Source organism: Pagrus pagrus (assembly GCF_965226575.1).
Source record: "Pagrus pagrus genome assembly, chromosome: 5".
NCBI classification, from domain to species: domain Eukaryota; kingdom Metazoa; phylum Chordata; class Actinopteri; order Spariformes; family Sparidae; genus Pagrus; species Pagrus pagrus.
In genome coordinates, this window is record NC_140189.1 from 15,659,114 (window position 1) to 15,682,632 (window position 23,519).

The 23,519-nt window shown below is 41.0% G+C and overlaps 3 protein-coding genes across 8 annotated transcripts; 2 read left to right on the forward strand and 1 right to left on the reverse strand.

The window, feature by feature from the left end:
- The first annotated feature begins 3,713 nt into the window (after positions 1-3,713).
- hprt1 (hypoxanthine phosphoribosyltransferase 1) lies at positions 3,714-10,220 on the forward strand. The gene is made up of 9 exons (XM_084352540.1): positions 3,714-3,939; positions 5,935-6,041; positions 6,407-6,590; positions 7,906-7,971; positions 8,645-8,662; positions 8,752-8,834; positions 9,038-9,084; positions 9,263-9,339; positions 9,423-10,220. Exons 1-9 carry the CDS (start codon positions 3,913-3,915, stop codon positions 9,468-9,470), a joined length of 657 nt encoding a protein of 218 aa, XP_084208666.1. The 5' UTR covers positions 3,714-3,912; the 3' UTR covers positions 9,471-10,220.
- Positions 10,221-10,976: 756 nt separating this feature from the next.
- Positions 10,977-17,110, forward strand: pabir2 (PABIR family member 2). 5 transcript variants are annotated; one of them, XM_084352536.1, is made up of 11 exons: positions 10,977-11,122; positions 11,203-11,292; positions 12,517-12,595; positions 12,690-12,743; positions 13,144-13,187; positions 13,310-13,364; positions 13,704-13,805; positions 14,361-14,446; positions 14,669-14,733; positions 15,201-15,297; positions 15,792-17,110. In XM_084352536.1, exons 2-11 carry the CDS (start codon positions 11,234-11,236, stop codon positions 15,928-15,930), a joined length of 780 nt encoding a protein of 259 aa, XP_084208662.1. In that variant the 5' UTR covers positions 10,977-11,122; positions 11,203-11,233; the 3' UTR covers positions 15,931-17,110. The 5 variants fall into 5 exon arrangements, with proteins under 5 accessions (XP_084208662.1, XP_084208663.1, XP_084208660.1 ...); XM_084352537.1 differs by having other exon boundaries at positions 11,106-11,122; positions 11,224-11,292; XM_084352534.1 differs by lacking the exons at positions 10,977-11,122; positions 11,203-11,292 and adding exons at positions 11,309-12,132; positions 12,239-12,381.
- Positions 17,111-18,429: 1,319 nt separating this feature from the next.
- On the reverse strand, positions 18,430-23,507 carry mospd1 (motile sperm domain containing 1). 2 transcript variants are annotated; one of them, XM_084352789.1, is made up of 6 exons: positions 23,353-23,507; positions 21,565-21,870; positions 21,378-21,453; positions 21,020-21,252; positions 19,871-20,056; positions 18,430-19,131 (listed from the first exon to the last, which is right to left on the reverse strand). In XM_084352789.1, exons 2-6 carry the CDS (start codon positions 21,716-21,718, stop codon positions 19,100-19,102), a joined length of 681 nt encoding a protein of 226 aa, XP_084208915.1. In that variant the 5' UTR covers positions 21,719-21,870; positions 23,353-23,507; the 3' UTR covers positions 18,430-19,099. The 2 variants fall into 2 exon arrangements, with proteins under 2 accessions (XP_084208915.1, XP_084208916.1); XM_084352790.1 differs by having other exon boundaries at positions 19,871-20,032; positions 23,353-23,500.
- Positions 23,508-23,519: the final 12 nt, after the last annotated feature.

Here is a 23,519-nt window from a genome sequence, read left to right on the forward strand (position 1 = left end):
GCGTTCACGAGTAGACAGGACCGCCTTTTTTTTTACCTTAAAAAAAATTCTCTTTTACTGCATGAGCAGGAGGAAGAGAGACATGGTTACTGACCAAACATAACGGTGATTACTATAGGAATACAGAGCTATTTAACACTTTTAATCAAAGTGTATCACTTAAAGCAGCTTTTGTGTTGATGTAGCTCATGTCAGAAGTCACAAACGTCTGTGAGCTATACACATTTATAGTAGTATACTTAAGCTTAAACAGGTAAGATTTTAACAGTATTACACAGCTTTCTGTGGTCTAGCCACTAAGGGGGCACATGGAGGCAAGCAATAATCATGTTCATCCTAATAACTTGACTTTATAACTTTTGGGATAAAGAAGTGGATTTATCCTCACTCCCGTTTATCAACCTGACTGCAGCAGCGACCGTGGAGCTAACCTCCATTGTCAGGCATTAATGTACTGTAATGTTGACTGCTGACTGGAGCTGGAGGGGAAATGTACTTTAATTCATGAGGAGAGGGTGAAATGAAGTGCTGAGTTCAGCAAGAGTTAACTTGAATATAAACACACAAACCAAGACACACCCTTGGTGTTTGCTGTTGCTTGCTAGCTTTGGCTTGTAGCTGGTGTACAGTAAAGTAGTCTGGCTAGTTTGACAAACACTGCAGAGTAACGCAAATAAACAAATGATCCTGTGGTCAAATTTGCTTTGCTGGTGGTGAATACACCATTAAACAACCACCACTGCTGAAAAAATGACAGGACTCCGGCACAAATGTTCACAGATGAGGTAATGTTTTAATGTTTTATTCACAATAAGTTTAGAGTCTCCCTGGCTGACTTCACTATTCTGGAAGTAGTGACGGGCAACCAAATGAAACGCACCGTTGCCCTTAGCGAACTTGTAGATTTCTCTGTGTGTGATAATATAAGTACACAACTCAACATAATATATAACAAATGTCCAGTCGTTTTTAGACATAGTAATGCAGAATTGTTTATATATTTATCTTGTAAAATAACAATTTTATTTATTGTTGCTTTAGTAAAATGTAGCCTTTTAAAAAGCCAGGAGGCTAACATTAAAACTAACGTTACCAGGCTAGAGGCAGCTATCATGAATTAAGAAGCCTCCACTACCTGTGAGAAACAGGAGGATGATGATAATAGTGAAGACGTTCTTCATAAACATGCATTGAAGTAAAGCAGATTACGGCAGGGTCCATTCACTGGTCGCAGCCATTTCTGTGTTAGAGCCTGGGAGTACATATAGGGGACATTGCTTTCTCTGGTAAATTTGCAGATCGACCACTGTTACATTATTTTTCCTTAAAAACGCTGTACACTGCAGATTCTGTAAAAATATATTACAGAATCCACATGCTATGTCACAGTATCGTGCAGCTCAGACTGACTATACAACTTATATAAATATATAAATATATGTACAGTTTTGTACCAAGGGGAAATTATCCAATGTGTGCAGAGGGACATCAGTCAAATCGCAAGTTTTGGGGGCACCAAAAGTTGTGCTGTAACTTTGCTAGTGGACACACTGTTGCTCTAACAGCTAAGGGTGGATTCATACCAACTCAGGTGGTGCAGTGAAAACACAGATCTTCCCATTCATTTTAATGAGGGTGGTCTGTTTCGGCTGCGGCATTGTTGGCTGCAGTGGGTTCAGGAAGAAAAAACATACCAACTCAACTTTTGGAGAAATGCAGCCCGATTAAGCTGCGGTGGCCAATCACATAAGCTGGTGATCAGACTCGGCATGAATGACTACAACCATAGTGGATGGTAAGGTAGTGTGTCCTGTGTATTCATTCAGTTTGGCATTGTGCACCAGTTTAAAACACATCCATGGTTGCCGGCGATCACTGTAGGACTGGCATGCTTAACCTACTCTGTCAGAGGCCCGACAGCAGATCAAAGGCAGAGCAGAACGGGTCAGTAGCCGGGCATGTTCCTTAGCATGGCTAAATGCTACAGACACAGGAAGTTGTCACTGCATTGATTGCTTGATTTTAGACTCTGTAAATATGTCCCAGCATGAAGATCTAGATGATCGCAGAGCCCGGCCAATAATAGATTTTTCAGGGCTGATGCCAATACCGATATTACAGAGTAAAGAAATTCCACTGTCGATGTATAGACCAATATTTTTTTTTTTATTCACAATGTATTTGTACTTAAACACACATTTTTTGCAATGATCCCTCAAATGTGATTTCAAACAATCCTGACAAAGAAACGTATATAACAAAACTTATATATACATACTAGTATATGTACTAGTGTACTAGTACATACAGTACACTAGTATACTAGCATATATACTAGTGTACTAGTACATATAGTACACTAGTATACTAGTATATGTTGCCGTATCTGGACGATATGAAAACCTTTATTTGATGCAACAATGCAGAAAAAGATGCTTGGGGTAATTTATAATTATTCAATTCCCAGTGAAGTTTTACAGTTTCAGTGCACTGATGTCATTATAGACAATAAAAGTTTAACTGAGTGTCAGTCGGGCTCTAATAACTGCACTTAAAGAGTAAACTTCACCTTTACCTCAAGCATCTTTTTTCTGCATTTTGTTATCTAAAAAATAAAAGTTTCAGTAACAGCAAATATCACACAACTGATACGCCAGTACTACAATATTTGTGATAGGCCAGTATCGGCTGACTGATGAATTGTTTGAATTGTGCCATGAACTTCACATTTAAAAGATATTTTTTCATGTCAATAAAGTCACAGTTTGTCATAAAACTGATGAAATATAAGACAGTGAAAATACATAATTATAAAGACTACACACCCAACCGTCGCATTAGTGACATCATCTCGTTGTACGCTCACCAAAACCTGTAACTTGAACATTGTAGAGATGCTCCTGTATATTAGCAGCTCACAAAACTGACAAACTACCCTTTCACATAACTGCAGTTGGCAATATGGCCAGATTTATTGTGATTTTCTTCTTTTAAAATACCTTTTCTGTGCCGAATTGTTGGCCATGATGTAGTTCGCTGAGCAGTTTCACACAAAACTAGATGGTAATTGACTTTAACTACAACAAACCGCAATTTTCTTGACTTGGAAAATTATCTTTTTAATTTACAAATTATCAGTTGGGCTTGATGGTGTTATTATGCATTTATTGGTTTGACTTAAAAGTTTTCACTGTATTGTGCCATTTAAATATGCACAGTGTGTTTGTTGTTCTAAGTAACTGTAGGATGTGAAGTCTCCTGAGGTGATTGAACTAATACCCAGAAAAATAACTTGGATGCATACTGGGTGTCCACAACAATAGCTGCATCCGTGCCCACCCATAGCTGATGAAATCTATATGTACCTTTGGTATCACCAGCATGCTCTCCCACCACGTGTAACTCAACCTGCCCTAAAAAGGTAGAAGTAGTTTTGTTCACAAGTCCAAGGTCACGGTGGTTAACTGCAGACTTCACTGTATGAGACCTGTGGGGGCTGCTGATGTGTATTTATATCCACACCTGTACCAAGACGGGGCCAGATGAAAAAATCAGATGTGTATTTTCCTAAAAGCAAATATTTGCTTTTACTGCTTTACCCGTGAACTTCATGCAGCGGTTTCAGGCGCGCACACACGCATACAGAAAGGGGCGGGGCTTATCCGTTCCTGCTCATTTGATTTGCCCGCCGCGCTCCTACGTCACCGTGTACACCTCGGCAGAGCTACAGTAGAGCCGCAGCCCGGAAAAAGACAGCAGCCTCTTGTAGCAGTCGAGCTAGCTGCCTCCATGTGTGTGTGCTGTCACAAGGGGGACGAGTCCGCGAAATCAAACTGAGAGTACATTTTGTGTCCTCTACTCTGAAGACCACGGCAGACTGACTACAACCGACCGGCAGGGACCAACACGGACATGGCGACATCCAGCCCCTGTGTTGTGGTAAGTGCCCCCCTCAGCAGCAGCCAGGAGTGAATTAAGAGAAAGGAGGTGGTCGCGGGTCTTTACGTGCTCACTGGAAACACGCTGCACACCGCCGAGACTGCGACCTTCACTGCGCCACAGACCTCACCTGACCTCACAGACACTGTGTGATGTTAGTAGTTACGTTCCTGTGTGTGTGCTCACCTCGGTAACACGTTTCGTTGTGGACAACAGTCAATGCATTGTGTTTCCGACGTAGCGTGGCCTGCGGCTATGGAGACGGTCACAGACACGCGCTGTCCACGCTTTGGCGTAGGTGACGCAAGACACGCTCCTGGATTGGACTCATTAAAACATGATGTTTGGGATCACGTGTCTGAGAGCAGGGTACGAGTTTAATTAGTGATAATTACACGCTAATACGCAATTACAATCAGACAAACGGACGAGCTGCAAACAAGGGGGCGTGTTTGAGCGTCCTCTGTGTAGAAGATATATCTGGTCCAAATATGACTTCATATCTACTCACAAGCTCATGTTTGAGAAGAATAAGGGTTACATTTCAAACAGGAGCAGCTGTGAAGTAGTGCTTATCTGGTTGTTTTTTTGTTTCTGGAGAGAAATGAGAATAAATTGTTCCCTTTGGCAAATCAAGATAATAATATGAGGAAATGGCATCAACAACTGGTTCCACCTGTAAACATCTAAAAGGCTACTTGTTTGTCCAGTTGAACCTGTGAAAGGTGTCCCACCCAATCTGGAGCAGCATTTCAGGGACAGTAATCTGCAGCAAGAAAAGTCTGTTTGAGTCTCAGCACTAGATGCTGCCTGTGCGCAGTCTGTGTGCTTTTTGTCATACATATTATAGATGAGTAGACCGGCCTATGATGAAGTCTATAGTGGAATGATTAAATAAAACATAAACCAGTGTGGCCTACTTTCTAGGACATTACCAGCATTTGGAGGCCAGTGTTTGGTTGTGTTTAGTTTGGTTGCCATCAGTCTGGCAGACACACTTGCTGACGCTGTATTGAAGCTAAATTCACTTTTTGCTAATACGGCATTACAGTGGCTCATCCCCGTGTGCCTCATTTCAAATGAAATTAGCTGCACAGTGCAGCATTGCCAAACTTGGACTTTGTCTGCCCCTAAATTGACCTCAGACTCATCAAGTTGTTGTCTGAGTTGCGTTTTACTGTCCAGCTTTGTTTCTTATATAATATGAAGCAAGCATGTGTGTAACAGTAGAAAAGACTCCTTTGGCTCGTGATACCATGATGACATCTGGTCGGTAACAGTCATTGTTATTTGGATTTGAAAGGGTGTAGCCCAAACATATGGGCATGTTTTTTTCATTTTGGCGGTCACAAGGAGGAATGCTTTGTTCGAGTTTAACCACATATGATGTGACGCTTTGCAATCCTGTGGTTAGTGAAGCAGTGAGATGTTGTGACTTGGGAACCAAATTTTGCCCCATTATAAATACTTTGAGTGTGGCTATAGTCACTCACATCATTCCCACGGCACCTCGAGCTCGGCACCAGTTTCTCAGCTGTCACATGATACCAGTTATGTTGTCTGGGTTCATGTGGCATGCAGCCTGAGCTCGAGCAGGAAATTTGATTTAAAAAAATATAACAAATAACTTCCAGTTAAAGACTTGGCATAATATGTAATTTCTGGAAAGACTAGTTGGTCAACATTTTTAATTAGGAGAGACTTTAAGTGGCGGCAAAGGGAGGGATTCACCGACGTTGTGATGATTAATAAAACGGAAAGATTCCTCTAAGAATCTAAGATGACAACTGTCTGTTATTGAATCAAGCATTGTGCTCGGATGATGTGTCTTACAGAGGCAGTAAAATATAATGAGGGAGTCGGTGGGAAAGTAGACCTCCGTTGACCTCACCATTTACCCTCGGACTGCCCTGTATCGGATGAATGCCTCATGCCCCATGTTAGGTAACAACCTTGAGATCTTTTTTAACCCCTTTCTGTTGGGTTTTATTTCAGATCAGCGATGACGAGCAGGGATATGACCTGGACCTTTTCTGCATACCAAAGCACTATGCCTCTGACCTGGAGAGGGTCTACATACCACATGGACTCATCCTGGATAGGTGGGTTTGTCAGGGGCGATGGTCGACCAGTCTGTTTTTGACAAAAGCCCTGTTGGAAGATGTTCACTAATAATAACTTTAAATAAAGTCGCACACACTCACTCAAATTTGATTTGATGATAAGAAGTAAGAGATCACATTTTTTTATTAGCAGATTTGGGATTTTATAATTAATGGAATAAAATCTTTTAGTACTTTGTGTTAACTGGATCTCTGGTGTTATTATACTTTGGAGTGCTTTAGAAATGGCAGCTATGCCCGCTGACTCAAACAGAAAGAAAATGGGAACTAATGCTGACTGTAGCACAAACGTAGCTGACTGTCCTCTCTCTGTCTCTCCCACCCCCCCTCTCACGTGACCCCAGGACAGAGAGGCTGGCCAGAGAAATCATGAAGGAAATGGGGGGACACCACATCGTGGCCCTGTGTGTGCTCAAAGGGGGCTACAAGTTCTTCGCAGATCTGCTCGACTACATCAAGGCCCTGAACAGGAACAGTGACCGCTCCATCCCAATGACAGTGGACTTCATCCGCCTCAAGAGCTACTGTGTAATCTATCCATTTTCCACCATTTTGTTTGTATTAGGTACAAAAGCCGGTTGTCCACTGTAATACTTTTCCCCAGGAACTAGGAACCTTTAGAGGAACGCAGTTTGTTCCTGTCGCAGGGAAAAGGGTTTATATTAAGTTTCAGGGACACTATTTTACCCCCTCAAACAGTCCTTGCTCAAGGTGTTGTACTTTCCAAAATGACAGATACTTAGGTTTGTTTTTTGTTAATTGTGCTCCGACAAATCAATATGGGACAAAGCATGTGACAAATGGACCGATGTTTGTCATTGTTGTATAGTTGCACGCAGAAATGACCAAACAGCCAACTGGTTTTTCATGTGTCAGTGGACAAGTTTGGCAATCTTCACCGGTCTTTAGACTACATAGTAAACATTAACAGTAAATAGCTGAAGGAACCAGTTGTTCTTTGTAAAATTGCTGCTGGGACTAAAATTACCATGTGCTGTGGAAATGCAGCTAATGTTTGAGAATGCGCAGAATGCCGTTTTCATTCTGGTTGACAGTTTGACATTTTTCCACTAATCATTAGTTGTTGGTGCTGAGAAGCATAGTGTGCCAGCATGAGGAGAAAAGATGAAGACTTCAAGCTAGCAACAATGGATGTAAACAGTGTGGGATTATTAGATTTGTAAATGTTTTATAAGGAAGAAAACATTTTTCAGGACAGCAACCAGGTTTTCCATCCAAATGCAACACAACTTTTAACCGATTTTCCGGACAATCAGCAAAATAAAATACAAATCAGTTCCTGTTTCCATCCAAAACCAGAATGTGAATATTAGGATTTTATTTAAATGAAACATAGCTGAATTTTAAATAGTGCTTTTATCCAAAGAGCTTTGCATTTTACTTCTTGTTGACTCATTGACGAGCACGCTGACCACTTGGAGACCGATGACTCACATACATCATGACCGTCATGATTCATTCTTCATGTTTGTTTTGATTTGCTGAATTTTCTTTTTAACGATGCGCCAGCTTTTCCACCGCAGCCAACTTTTTTGGGAGTCTTTCATGTTTTTGTTTGTATTCTTTAATTTCAAGTATTTCCTGTCTGTTTTTTATGCACAAAATGAAAATGCACACACTTGAAACACACTTAATGATACACAAAATGTGTTTTGTTGAAACACTGAATATACATAATTTTGTTGTTAACTTGATTCCTGCATTTTGACGCATATGCAACGAACATACTATCTAATGTTCAGCATATGTAGCTGTTTTAAATGGACGTTCTACCACTGTACAACATATAATGTGAAGTGTGCGTCCCGTCTCGTCCTCACAGAACGACCAGTCGACAGGTGAAATCAAAGTGATTGGTGGAGATGACCTTTCTACTTTGACGGGCAAGGTAAGAAATCTGGAGAGCAGCATGTTTTTGTCGTGTCGATATGTGTTGACACTGTGATCATTTACACCTGGTATTAAAATGGGATCCGCGCCCAGATACGCTCTCCGATAAAAAAAATAACCTGATCTTGCCTTTGTGTTTACACCTGGTATTGTTGGCATTTCTTGTTACCCCTATTTAGATCAGATCTCTGTCCTCCAGAGCAAAAGCTACGCATGAGTAATGTCTTACCGTAGATCATTCATTCCCTGCCCCATACTTGCTTTCATCTGTCACACAGTTTTGTTGAGCACAGAATAGACGTGTGATCAGTAAGGAGAAGCGTCTCTCTTTCAGCTTTTCTCACTTGCTCGCTCTTTGTATCAACTTTATGGTGTGTGCGGATGCCAACATGCTGCACGGTGCGTTTACGCCTACCAAAGTCAATATACAGCAGACTACATAATGATGTGGTCAGGCAGATCTGATCACATTCTGATTAAGACGTATTAACGCCTTGTGTTAACACGTCTTTTTTCCTTATCTGCCGGATACAGATCACATTTTAATACCAGCTGTAAATGGGCCACAGTGATGGAGATGCAAATACATCTCTTTGAGTTCAATTTCATACTAAAATGTATCCAGTTCACTTTTTCCTCACTGAAATAATGATCCTTTTCTTTTTCCACAGAATGTCTTGATTGTGGAGGTACGTAAAGATGTTTTCTTCTTTAGTAACTTTGACCGCTTTCTAATCCAAGACTGCTGATATGAGCTTCTCTCGTGCTCCATTTCAAGGACATCATCGACACAGGGAAGACCATGAAGACTCTACTGCAGCTCCTCAAACAGTACAATCCCCAAATGGTTAAAGTAGCAAGGTAACGCGATCCCTTTGAAACTCCCTCCTGAGTACGATCTACTCTATCTTGTGGAACCACGTGATCATGTTTCTCTGAATGTATCATAAACAACAGATGGTAGAGGTTTTCACTGCACGTCTCTCTGACTGTTGTGTCCCTTTATCAGTGTTTCATGCAGCTTTTAAGTATTATTATTGATGATTATTGTTTTCTGTCCTCAGTTTGTTGGTGAAGAGAACACCAAGAAGTGTTGGCTACCGGCCGGACTGTGAGTTCAAGACATTAAATGTTTCTAACGTCTAACGACGTTGGTGTAAAGTACTGGATGTTACACAGTATAGTTGCCTGAAAGTGTGTTTTAAATGAGGCTTTGCATACTTTATTTCAGTACTCTTAGTGTATCACTACAAAGACAAGTAACTGATTTATTTATCCATTTGTTTCAGTTGTAGGATTCGAGGTCCCTGACAAATTTGTGGTTGGATACGCGCTAGACTACAACGAGTACTTTAGAGATCTAAATGTAAGTATTTCAGATAGATGAAGAAACTTAATGAGTAAATCAACAGCATGCTGCAATACTCATGGATGCCTTTTCTGTTTCAGCATATCTGCGTCATTAGTGAAACAGGGAAGGAGAAGTACAAGGCGTGAAGACCACCTCCGAACAGTTTTTAATGAATGGGTCTATCATGTCCTTCTGCGGTTCATTTTATATTTTATTACTTCATATTTGTGTCATAAAAATACTCTGCCTGCTCAGGGTCTCTGAGGATACACTGATGGAGTGATAGTCCTGACAGTTGCATTGCCTGCTTTAGCCACACACACACACAGAGATTACACTTTGAGAAAATTGATTGCTATATAACCACATCTGGGTTAGTCAGCATGGAGCCCAGCCTCACCTGAAATTAGTATAATACTTCTACGCCCCCACACTGATTTATTTTTTTAAGCTATGGAGTAATTTATAAAGAGCAGTGCTGCTAATTTTAAAGTACATGATCACAACCGTGCAACACATCCACATTTGACCACCTCATATTTAATCAAATATTGCTTTTATTGTAATTTTACTTTTTACCTCAAACTATCATGAGCTGTTTTAGGGGCACTCTAAAAGAGGATGTTACATTTTCTTGACATCTGCATGTATATTTTTGGACGACACACTTCCTGGATTGCTGTGCTGTGTGATTACACTTTCTTGAGATACACTCTGTAGAAAAGGTGTCCTGAATTAAACACGAGTATGCTGAAGATGAAATATCCTCTTGTTGATGAGTTTTAGTGAGCAGACAATTTACCTTGTGTAACGGGACTCATTCTTTTTATATGCTGGATAACATGTATAATTCACACATGTAAATGTTCAATTATAGTTTTACTGAACTCACTCAACCATGTTTGAATTACTCCATCTGTATCTTGCCTGTCACTGAATCCGACATCTACTTTATAAAATGCTCTCATTCAGTGGCGCCGTCACTATAACCGATGCCGACAGACTGTTTCAGTGCCAGCCATTAAATGTTCACACACCTCCTGCGACTGCTGAATTGTACTGCAAAGTTTTAAAAACAATACGCCAAATACTTGAATGAAACACTGAGCAGATTTCTGGGCAGTCAATAGAGGAAATATTGGGAGATGCAGATAAGATAAATAACTTCCCCAATTAAGTATTCACTGATTTAGTGTTTGTGGTGCAGGAGTAAACACTGTTGTTGTCATCAGACTTTGAACTCCAAGCTGCTTATCTGCCCAGTAGGTCAGTGATTACAGCTGGGTGACCATTAACTGAGAGACGAGGAAAGCCGACATGACTCATTTTAATCCCTTTAATAAGAAATCTTTTTTTTTTCTTTTTGTTTAGTGTTGATGCAAAAAAAACTTTTCTCCCACTGGGCTTTTCATGGGTTCAATTATTATGTGATATTTTGAAATTGTTCCCTGTAAGTCAGGAACTCTAACATAGGAGACCATGACTTTTTTTTTCAAAACTTGATTTACATGATTTCATTGCCATTTAATTGAGTCGTATGTAAACCAGGTATTTGCTTGAGAAATGCTCACCTTTGCTTTTACACAAAGCACTTAGTTTGCCAAATCAAACAGTGTAAATGTATATGAAAACACACACTGAAGATTATTGGATAATAATAATGAGAAACATGAAGTTATTTGAATTGCAGCTGGTCAGTGTGAGCACGAGTCCTGAACAGAAAATGATCCAGAAGAGTCGCAGGAGGCTGGAGGCATCTGCACTGGGCCTCCTGTGGCCGAAGATCTCAGGGGACCAGGTCATAACCACAACTTAACATTTGTGATAAAGCAAAATATGTCGCTTTGTAAGTGTGACATGTTAATACTGACATTGCAGGTGGTTTGAGAGTTTCTCCAGGAACCAGAGGATGCAGTTCGCCACTTTCCGCCTCGGCATGCCGGCGAAGGGAGCGATCTCATTGGACAGGTTAGCTAACGTTAAAAGGGGCGTGAAGTTTGCTGCTAGCTGCTAGCTCCTGTGGTATCATCTGGGACCTGGTTCACTCTTGGCGGCGTCCTGCAGAAACGAAAAACCAGATTGTAGAGCGTAGAAAACTTGCAGTAGACACCGTTTAGTTTGCTTGTGTGAGCCGTAGCAACTACCAAGCTGGTGGACACGATCATTTAGTGAAATGGTGACCCGGCCTCTCTCAGGACATGGCATTGTGGCTATTGGCGTTAATGCTAACTTAGCTAGCCAGTTAGCCTACTGAGCTAGGTAGCTGGACTGAATCGACTAGTTAGCCAGGAACAACACTGGCTAACATCAGCTAGCTACTCAGTGTTAGCAAGAAGATACACTCGCGTTATGATACTCACTTAACAGCAGTGTTCGCCTACGTTAAACTTGAGGCTAGCTGTCGTTTTAAGTTAGCAGCTGCTTAGTTTGGCTAACATTAGCTAGTTTACCGCGCTAACATGCAGCGGTAGTTTGGGAGCGCTTCAGTCGTCACCCACAGCTGCCTTGCACCAGCAGACTAACGGGCCGGTAGCTAAGAGTTGCCGGGCATTGTGCGGTATGTAGCCATGGCATGCTAACCATCCATCAGGAAAGTTGGTGACTGGTCATAACGTTACAGCCAACGTTAGCACAGGCCAGCTCTGGCTGAACCTACAGTTGTAATGTGAAGACTTATAGAGATAACGTTGTTATGTGTAATAGCCATCGTTAAGTTGCTTCAACAGCGGAGTTACAGACCACAGGGCCTTGCAGGTTTACTGCACTGCGTTAGCTCGTTTGTCTCTCTTCAACTCGGCTGCCTGAATGGTGATGATGTTTCTTTATAACATGTAAAGTTAGCAAAGTTTGAGGAGCAACAATGTAACATCACACGGAGCTGGTCAGACATTTGATGTGTATGAATTGGCCACAGGCTGCGTTAGCTAGCAAAATGAACAACTCGGGAGTGTTGCCACAAGAAAAGATGGAGCTGGATCTGGAAATCCCATCTTCATTAGTTCAGAGCGATGGACACTTGAGGAGATCCAACAGTGCACCCATGATAAATGGCTTAAGGTCCTACAATATGATATAGTTACACTGATTTACTGCTTACTCTTTTATTGACTGATGTCCTTTTTCATACACGTTGAAGTAACTTCAGTGATACAACACATAACATATGGTTGGTCTGTGCATTTGTCATTGCAGTGATAACTCTCAGGTGTTCCAGAGAGAGGTCCTGCGAAGCCGGAGGAATAGCACTACAGTAGTCAACAGGCCCAACATGGTGGATACCTCATCACACACACGTTTACTAGTAGTCTGTGTCTGTATTATTCAGTATTGACTGTTCTCCTGTCTACACACATCCTTCTTCACAGGTCCCTTCATCACCTATTCGCGTCCCCAGCACCAGACTTCATCAGATAAAACAAGTAAGAAACGGCGTTTGGAAATGTTTCCGAGCATGTCAGACCGCTGTCTCCCTCTCAAGCCATAGGGAGTGATGGTGACTAAAAAACATGCAAGAACAACACTTATTGGAGTTCACAGGGCCATCGATCTTTCAGAGTTGATCAATTGGTAGTATCGGACTCCGACAGAGGAAACTGTTACTCTGATGTCAGCTACTGGCTGAATGTAATCACCATACGTGGCATGAAAAAACGGATCACTTTGCTGTTTAGATTGAGGTTGTACCTTTTTTGAGTAGTAATATACTACTAGATACTACTTTTTGAAATCTGTTTGCTGAATGTATGTAAATCAGAAAAGCAAAGAGGAGCTGGTAAACTACGACTTGATAACCATTAACCCTCTTGTGTGCTCTTACAGGAAGAGGGAATAGACGTGATGAACAGGGAGACTGCTCATGAGCGGTAAGACTTATTTATGATTTCATTTGGTGAATGAAGAGACTTACTTGAATTATTACTGTTCTGTAGGTGAAAAGCTTATAGGCATCAACTTATTCCTTGTTTATCTATTTTTGTAATCACAGGGAAGTTCAAGCCGCCATGCAGATGAGCCAGTCCTGGGAAGAAAGCCTCAGTCTGGTAAAGAGTGACTCTTGGTTACAGTTTGTCCAACCCCCATCAGTGCTGTTGATATGTCCTGTTTCTCTGAATCCTTGAAAGTCAGCTGTGTGTTGTACCTTCCCACTGCATGTTTTGGCCCTGGGCCATGGTTGGCCTCTCCATTTCTGTAGAGAGGACGAGTACAAACATGCTACATTAACACTTGTGGAGTTAACAGGGCCACCAGTCTATCAAGGCCAGACTGAGTTGGTAGTATAATACTCCGACATACTTTATTCACTTACTTTACTGCCTCGCTACATTGGACTGTATAGATGTGATTGAATGGCTGCTAATGTGGTACCTGTGTGTTCTTAGAGTGACAATGATTTGGAGAAGTCGGCATCTTCTTCTCCAAAGCGCATCGACTTTGTGCCTGTGTCTCCTGCCCCATCCCCGACCAGAGGGATAGGAAAAAAGGTACGTCTGCTCTCAGAATGATTGCACCCACCTAACCTGATTATACTGTGAGTAACCAGATGACGGTCGTAGTTAAAGCATTTTCATGGTTGCTGTAACCTGATTTTCTTTACAACTTGAAATCAGGTTAATGAATGGAGGACTGTGGCAGCCTGCAGGAAGCAGTTTATTAGCAACAGAAAAACACAAACTTTTGGCTAAATTTGTTTCTTTAAATTTATTGCAGGTTCAAAAAACGAAGATCTATTGCCAACCAAATCTGTGTTTGTGTCTAGAAATACTACTTCTGCATCTGATTAATTCCCTTCTCTGCTACATATTTAAAGAATAAAATGTTTCTACATGCAGAATTGACCTAAAATAAGTTTTTCATTTCGTTTTGCCTTCTCCATTTTGATCTTAATTGAAGAAAGCCCACCCTTTAAATACACTAACACAACATGATAAGTAAGAGTATTGCCTCATTCATGACTTTTTGATTCCTCGATGCTGAAAGTTAATGTTTAACCTCATTCCCATCTTGTCTGTCTTCTATTTTGTCTCTTTTGCGAGCAGCAGTGTTTCTCTCCTTCACTACAAATCCTTGTGAGCAGCAACGGCCTGACACCAAGCCCAATACCCAGCCCAACGCGACGCTTCAGGTGAGCACCGAGTCTCCCTGTTGGTGTAAAATGGACTTTTTATGCACTTTACAGCAATTTATTGTGTTGGCTTTTTACAAATGTCTGAGTAAACTATAATAAAATTATCGAATGACAAATCTTAAGATGACTTTGTGTCTGTACCTGATGGCCACGGATAATGGCTTAATTTCAATATAAATACGTCAATGTAACAACGTGTGTGTTTTCTGTGCTCTTTAGCCGACGGAGTCAAAGCCCGATCAACTGCATCAGAGCCAGCATACTTGGGCCGATAAAACGCAAAGGTGAGGTACCGAACACGTCCTGCTTTGAGAATAGTTATCTTCATATCTGTTGTCTTTGTTGTTGGAGGCAATTGGGGAAATATTGGCTGTATAATATGAACAGGGTTCTCGCTATGCACAGAGTAACTACAGTATTAAAGCCCGACATTCAAAATGTCTGTTGGTGATCTTCAAGTAGCCTATGAACCTCAGCTAGCTTGATAAAGTTATTTTTAGCGACCTTCTTCAAACCTGTGGTTATTACATACGGATTTGGATATTATAATTCTTCGTACATTGACTCTGCTGATAGTTAACTTAATTCTGTTTTGATAACATTTAAAGTGTAATTATTAAATGTACCTTCATAAGACTGCAGTGGTTCTCTCTGGTAACAAACCAACTAGATCTGTACTTTATACTAGTATAAGCCAAAGCCTGTGTTTATTGAGAGATTTCTAAATGTCAGGGTTTCCACTCCTTTGCAGGTGAGATGGAGACAGAGAGTCAGCCTAAGAGGCTCTTCCAGGGTACCACCACCATGCTGTCCTCCGACGTCTCCAACCTGTCGGATCGCAGTTCCTGGTAAGACTTTCTGGATCGACTCAAATGTCGGAAATGGCACCATCTAGATAACGACTTACTGGTGAATGCTCAAGTAACCAGACGCCTGGTCTTTTGGATTAGCTGGCTTCGGTAGATTTGAGGCAAAATTCAGTGAACTTGTTCAGGCAATGCCCTGCCAATTACATTCAAGGCATTTATGTCATTCGACTGCCATCCTGACAAAGGCAGGATGCCTTGTTGTGGGTGCACACAGAGCTACTGGCTAGAAACCTGTGTGATACGTCTCTCACACAAAGTCGTTAAGTAGAATTTTGGAAAAAATGTAACATTTAAACTGGAATCTTCATATATTTTAATCAACTTAACTTTAAAGCAGTATTTTAATGTCAAAATGGAGAAATGTGACCGTGAATTAAACCAAATGTCAGCTTCTCATAAGCTCTCGATAGACTGTGAATATAGCAGATGTTTTCCACAGTCACAGTGTGACTGAACTTGACACTTTCCCTCAGTCACTCTCCAGATTTGCTGGATGGCAGCCTCAGCAGCATCGGCTCCTCCACAGACTCGCCGGGCAAAATGGAGGGAGTCTCGCCCTCCTCGTCCAGCAACTCCCCCTTCGCTTCCCTCCAGGATTTGTCCCCAAAGTGAGCATGGGAGAGCAAGAGACACTCAAAAGGACTGGAGCCAAAAAGCCTCTCTCCAGGGAACAAGTTTCCTTCTCAGACCCTCCACCGCACCATCGCCTAGATTTGGTTTAAGTGGAATGTTTGTTTCTGAGCAGCTGCTTTCATGGCTACATGTTGGAGGACTTGATATGTTTGAATTAATGGCTGCCATGGATGAGTTTTCGTGTGTTAGAGGCAATCCCTGTGACACTGGGACTGTCTGAAGACACTGTGAGCACCAGCTGCTAGTAGAGGATCTTTGATGGTGCTTGGCTTTCATAGTAATATTGCGTTCATAAGTGGCTACGCTTCAAATCTGTCCTACCAGTCCCCCTCACTGAAGAGAGACGTTGAGCACTGGACAAAGAGAGACTATTGGATGTGTACATTTCCCCTGTTTTTGTGCTGGAAAACTTCTGTCCACAGGCCTTTTTGTATGTACGCAGTGTGCAAATTTTGTAAGAAAAGATTTAACTTATTGTTTCCCTGCTTTGTTTGTGTTGATGTACATATTAACGATGTCAAATGTCGTACAACATTTTCAGTTTGTGATTGGCTGTGAGGTGAATGTGGGCACAAGTCTTCAACAGCAAGAGTTTTCTTTGTAAAGAAACAAACTACTTCCGGGGTACAACTATGGAGATTTCCTTACTGTTCTACTGAAGTTATGTTTACAGCAGATATTGTTGATATTTTTATGATAGAGGCTGTGAACTGTTGTGACTTTGTTTCAGTTTGGCTTTTAAGCCCCCCTCCCCATGACTTGCTGCAACCTTAATTGCCTAGTATGAGCAGTTAATAAACCTAGCAGTAATTTGTGGATGAAAAACGATGGTCATGCTGTTGGGCCTCAACACTAAAGGTTCCTCTGTATCCTGTGTTCTTGTCAGGATGTTTTTGTAGAAAGGCAGAGTATAGAAATGATTCAGTTTCCTCTGGCGAAATTTTCGTATTTATGTAAAAAAAAAAAAAAAAAAAGTTTATTATAAAAACTGAATGGTGTTAGGTTTCTATTCCCAGTAAAAGAAATCCATTTGTGTTATTTACACCAAATCAACTGACCGCTGGAACGTGCAGCAAAAACAAAATGGCACCGTCACATTGTGAGTAAAGAGACTGCTGTTTTTGCTGTGGTTACATTTATTAAAGAGCTTTTTACACAGGACGCTGTCCTGTAATGTTTCAGCCTGTGTGTAAGCAGGGGGAGAAGTAAAACTAGATCTTAAAAATACAGTATGTAAAGGTCAAGCCTGTACTGTGAGTTTTGCACCATAATGGCTGCAGGGTCCATAACACCTGTGTAACGTCTGAACCCTTTATGGCTGTGTAGGCTTTAATGTGTACATACAAGGGAAAGTGATTGAAAATCATTTTAAGAAGGGTGCCCTTTAATTTAAAGACAAGTGTGGTTGCAGTTTATTTACTGAAGGTCTTTTCCTGTACACAAGAAGAACATCTGTCAGTTCGCCCTGCTGTCATCAAGATATTTTTTCCAAGATGTTGTTTATTGCTTAAGTAATCTGATGAAGTGTTCAGGGCAGAAGTTAAGCAAATAATCGTATACTATACTGTATGTCTGTGATGGCTGTAATCTGCCAAGCTGGCTAACACCATGCCTATGCTTGTCTTTTGTGATTGCAATCGTGGACATCAGGACTAAATAAATTATTTCTTTATAATGTGTGTGCAGCTTTTGTTTTAAGTATCAAGAGGTGTTTTTAACATCCAGAGCACTCGCTGAGCAAAACTTTTACACATCTGTGGATCGACAGGTACCTTGAAGACCAAGGGTTGACAAAATCCAAACAAAAACCTGCTCACTTCACTGCAATCAGGGAAAATTAACATTTCCATACAAAGACCTCAGCTTACTTTTAAAATATTTTCAAACAATGTTTCGGTACAAAGACCCTCAGGTAATTTTAAAAAAGAATAACTTGATGGAGGTCTCTGTATTGAAACATTTAATTTAAAAAAAAATATATATATACATATATATATATAATCTAATATCAATATTTATGAATAGTGACAGCAATTGCTTTCATTAGTGTACAATCACTTGAAACTGACGTAACCGTACATGTAGTCCACCATGTTTATACAGTACCCCAGAATGGTCAAGCCAAACACCGGTTCTAGCGAGGGCCTTTCGGGCCGCTGCAGGAGAGGATGAGGTGAAGGCTATTCAGTTGGTTGTAATCTGCAACCTCACAGCTACATGCAACCAAATCTGACACATTGGACCTTTACCAGTGCATCCAGGGCCACAGTAGGAGCCCATCATCCTGAAACCTGGTTTACTGAGCAGCGGTACATCATGTTTTCTGTTTTCAAGGCTGATAACGTAGCCCTGCAGGAGACTATGGGACCATTTTCAGTAACCATCATCATAAATCTAACATCAAGCAATCATGTGCTCTACAGCCTCCTGACCCAACTTGTGAAGTGTATAAAATACCCTTAATGATCTGTGAACATCTTAGCAGACAGCTGTATTGAGACTTTATTAAACGTTCGATGAAGCATTGATATAGTACGGCGGACAAACCACTGTCTCAAAGAGAAGATCTTTCCTTTGGTGACATGTAAAAGTATCTCAATGCTGAAAAATTAAAAACTCATTCAGATAAGGTTTCCACACATGCAAGTAACTGCATTTAGTCCTCAGAGTCTACACTAAAAATGCTTTAAAACATCAATATAACGATGGTTACAGGTGAATACCATAACAAAATTTTAATGGCTTTATATACATGTTTGCATGTCCTTCACACTCATGTTCACCATATTCTGTTACATAATGGCAATAAAAATACAGACACAGAGAATATGAGGCCAGACGACACTTTGAATGGCTTCATGTTTCTTCACAGGCCCTGCTCGGGGACAGCTCCTCTAACACTACCTTTGACCTATGCACTGGAGCGCTCCACCGTTTGCATCAGTTCTGTATTGTGTCAATTTATGCATTAACACAAATATGTTTATTGGAAAACAAGAATACAAAATGAATCTTTCGAGGTGGTTTGAATAAGTACCCCGTCCCAAAGCTGTCAGCTGTACTTGTTGGAGCGTAGCAGTTCCTCCGGTGGGTGAACATACTCTTCATCTTGAGATCGTTTCCCCTTCTCCTCTCAGCTCACAACACTTCATGTGCGTAGGATGACCATCGTAAGAAGACCTAAAATTAACAAAAGGAACAAAACAGAGCAACATGATATTTTATACTTGAACACAGACTCATAGTCATCATCGTTCGACAGATAATTTAGTACTTAAACTCATCCTGAAGTTTACAATTTTAGAGTTTTTCAGTATAGAAGCTAAGGCTGTCATAACATCAGATTTTCAAAACACGATTATCATAGCCAAACTAATTCACAATAAAGATATCACGATTTCTATAGATATTTGGGAGGTGGACAGAGAGTCTATAACCATAACTGTGTAAGTGTACATAAAGAACAACTATATCTATAACAACTGCATCTTCATCCCTTTACAATAACAGCGAAGCATGAAGAGCACTACTACTATCTGTCAATCACTATCTACAATGTACTATTTTTACACTTTAATACTGCTACATTCTCTTAATAAATACATAATATGTTTGCAATTACATATTAACAAGGACAAGAATGATACAAACAATTCCCGTTTATTCTGTTGTGTTTACTTTAATCCTTACTGGGGTCAAAAGTGATGTGCAACTTCTGTAATAAGTCAAATTATACCACAGTTGTTCCACATTTGTACAAAGTAACACCACCTGGTATTTATAGACACATGTGAGTTGTTGATAACAACAAAAATGAGTTTCTGTCCGTTACTTTTTCTACCACCTCTGCCTGACAATGCATACCACATTCTGTCTTGAAAAATGGCCTTAAAATGTGACTGATCCTTTTTCTACTCACCAAGAACATAAGCAGCTACAAGTTTCTTGTTAACACTTAAGTGGAGGTAGACAGGCACAGTAGATTCTTGCTCCCCCAGTGTCGGGAGCATCAGGGCAGCCATACACACCAGGCCAAGCAGCACCGTCAGCAGGCTGGGACCTCCAGCAACAGGGCGGCTCTCTGTCAGACACACACGCATGCGTGCTAGGATCAGATGCATCACTCAGATTTAAAAGATGTAAACAAATTGCTTAAAAAACTACACTAAACCAACAATATACAGTATTAATGCGTCTTAGCTCCAAGCCCACCGGTTACTACTGAAGACGTAAATCTTTTTTTGTTTTTGGAAAAACAATAGAGGAGGCGGAGAAGAATAATATATATCAGGCTTTGGATACACAGACAAAACTTGTTGGTAGGATCAATTAATTGTTAATTGGCTCTTTTCAAAGGATATTTTGACGATATAAAATATATCTAAATTAATCATTTATATCCTAAAACAAACAAATGTTATGACAAAAAAAAGTCAGACTTATTTAGCTTGCAAGAAGGGAAGAAGCTTGAGCTCAAAGAATGTTGCAATCAGACAGGATTTATGACAGTGAAGGTGATGAAATGATAAGTCTGCACTCAGAATAGCAAAACACTTGCACATGTTGGTACAGGTGAACAGTGAAGATTCCACTACTGTAAAAGGAAGATATGTTTTAATGAGGCTGTGGCTTGTACGCACTTCAACTTGATAATGATAGCCTGAAAGTGAATACCTGCACAACTGTTTTCTCCTTTAAGTGTTTCCGCTTTAAGTGTATAAAAAGTGTGTTGTGTTTTACACAAAAAGATGGAACTTCGTATGTGCTAATCTGCACCTATTGTATCAGTAAAAAAAGACACGTAGTACACACCCACCTGGCTTGCTACGAGAGCAAATATAAATCAGGACGTAATTAAAACCTGTTATACTGTCATACTATGTTTAAGGGTCAAATCGCTATGTTTTTTTATTCTAGATGAGATATGTGGATATACCGGCACCTTCATAGGCCACAGACATTAATGTAATGTACCATGTCCTGTGAAATGTAAAATATTCCAATATTTGAGTTTATGAGCATTTGGCTCCATCTAGTGGTCGCCCCTCACGACTGCCCTCCATCCTACCTGTTTGAAATGCAGTCTGTTCATAGAACTCGCTGTCTGCAAACTGCTCTTTGATTCTGCGTTCCTCATCTTGGGCCCGGGGGCTGGGTGGCTCCTGCGAGGCCGAGGCACGGAGCGTGGCTGTCACCTCTTTACGACCCAGCGCTTTCCGCTGACTCTGCTCCGACACCTGCAGTCGGAACTTGTCGTACACCCCATAATGGCATGCCCGCACATCTCTGTGTCTGATTACTCTGTTTGGACACAAAGTTTTATTGAGTCTTTACCTGACCCGATGTGAAAGTCAGTGGTATAAACAACGTTCCTACAGTGCTTTACCACTGCATGATAAAGTTATGAGTCACAAAAACCAACTCACATGTCAACACAACACTGTGGCTTGACTGCTCCGGTGGCATCCACCACTGTGTACTTGTTTGGCGCTGTGCACAGCACTGTTAAGAGGAAAGCATTGCATAGATTATCTCAATAATCTGCGTATTCAACAAACATAACACAGCATACATGGAATAACAAATAGACAGTGTTTTTCTCTGTCGACTGACCTTTGAACTTGAGAGCGAACTCATAAGGGTTGTAGAGGGTGAGCACCTGCTTGTGAGACGTCTGATCATCTGCGTAGAACACGAGCTCAGTGGGGAACACGAACACGGGAAGGCTTCCTTCCACCAGCTCAGGCTGTCGATGCTGCTGCTGCATTGGCTCCAGCTGAGCTCTTCCCCTTCCCCGTCCGCGGTCTGCCTCCTGGGCCCCCCCACCTCTCTCTCCACAAACTATCAAGCTGTGCAACTCCCTTTAGGTGGAAATGGCACTCTCCGCTCTCATCGCCTCAGGGCCATGACATAGTAGTACTGTGAAGAGACACCGGTGATGAATATTTAAGCATATTTACTCAAGAGGCACCAGCGAGCCACTTATTAACATTCAGTGACACTTTCATAGTCTGTTCCACTGCATTTGGTGGGGAAATATTTGGTTTATTATTCTATTTATCGATCCAGCAGCTGTTGTATCTAATTACTTTGCATATTAAAAAGGTCCTATTTGTAAGAAAAGTTGATTTTTGAGTCTCATTCCCAACTTGTCAAATACTGACGCCTTGGGACGGTAGGTCGGGATGGTTGCCATCCCAAAGCACATTTGACGAGTTGGGAATGAGACTCAAAAATCAACTTTTCTTACAAATAGGACCTTTAATCTGCATGTGACAAATACAATGAAGCTTACAGTACGGTGAACACTCAACTAAAGCCCAACTGATACTATGTTTTAGAGGCCTTTACCAATGCAGATATTTAGGATCTCAAAAAATCTTAATTTCAGCACTACAATTTCTTGTTGCTTATTGACTGGCATATATTCTAATACTCTTGCATCCGTAATAAGTTACTGTCTACGCATGGTTTAAACTCAGAAGTGCATGAAGCAGTTTGCACCTTGTACATTAAAATACTGTTTGCACTAACATTGTGTAACAAAATCTAACATGACAGAGACCATACTTCCTAACGATACACTTAATTGCTAACGTACATCTTTAAATTAACCTTTACTGCAGGATTTAATAGCTTTTAAGGTAAAATACTGCTTTATTCAACAAAAGGAGATACATTCAGTAAGTGTTAACGGCAAAGCAGGGCAACTAGAGAAGGCAAAAGTAACTGAATTCATGGACATATACAGTTTAAAGAAGTGCAGTTCAACAGCATGAAGTGAACTCCATGTGGCTGGTCACGTGCTTCCGTGTGTTTACATGGTTGCTGTAGAGCTCGAGGACCCAGACTCGTGGTGTTGCAACACTTTTTTTCCCCACGTATTCATGAAAAACACGATTAATTCTTTATATGACCAGCAACAACGCTTTATTCAAGTGTTTTGCTATCTGGAGCTAACTGCGTCTCGAGAAAGCTATCTAACCAGGTTTATGTGTATTTGTGTATGATGTGTTAGCTTACAACAAAAGCTGCCTTTAAACTGCAGCGTAATCGCAGGTGACAACGTCAACAGACACAACAAACGAGGTGCTTATGCGAATGTGTTGGAGACAAATTTAGCAACAGGGTGATTGAGACTCATTTTACCATGACTATGGTTAAACTTCATCTGAACCATCTAATGTCACGACATTTACTTGCTCTGACACTGTAATAACATATCGTTATAATGCGTTGCTACCGCTGTTAAAGAGTTTTAACGTAGGCTAGCATTAGCCGACAACGAACACCCCAGATGTTAGCTGATAGCCACTTAACGTTGTCTACACGCAGTGTCATCGCAGCAAATAAAACACAGAGTTGTTTTATTTCAAGAAAAAGCTGAGGGGGAGACTTTACCTTGTTGTCAGCACTCGGGGTCGAGTAACGTAAGTGCTATCACCAGTGTTAGAGCTTCTGATCCCACCCTGTTGTTGTTTCTCTTCAGGCTTTTTTCTTTGTCAATAATATGCTGCAGACCTCGCAGTGCATGCTGGGATGGCGGAGGGCGAAAGAGTACGTGCAAG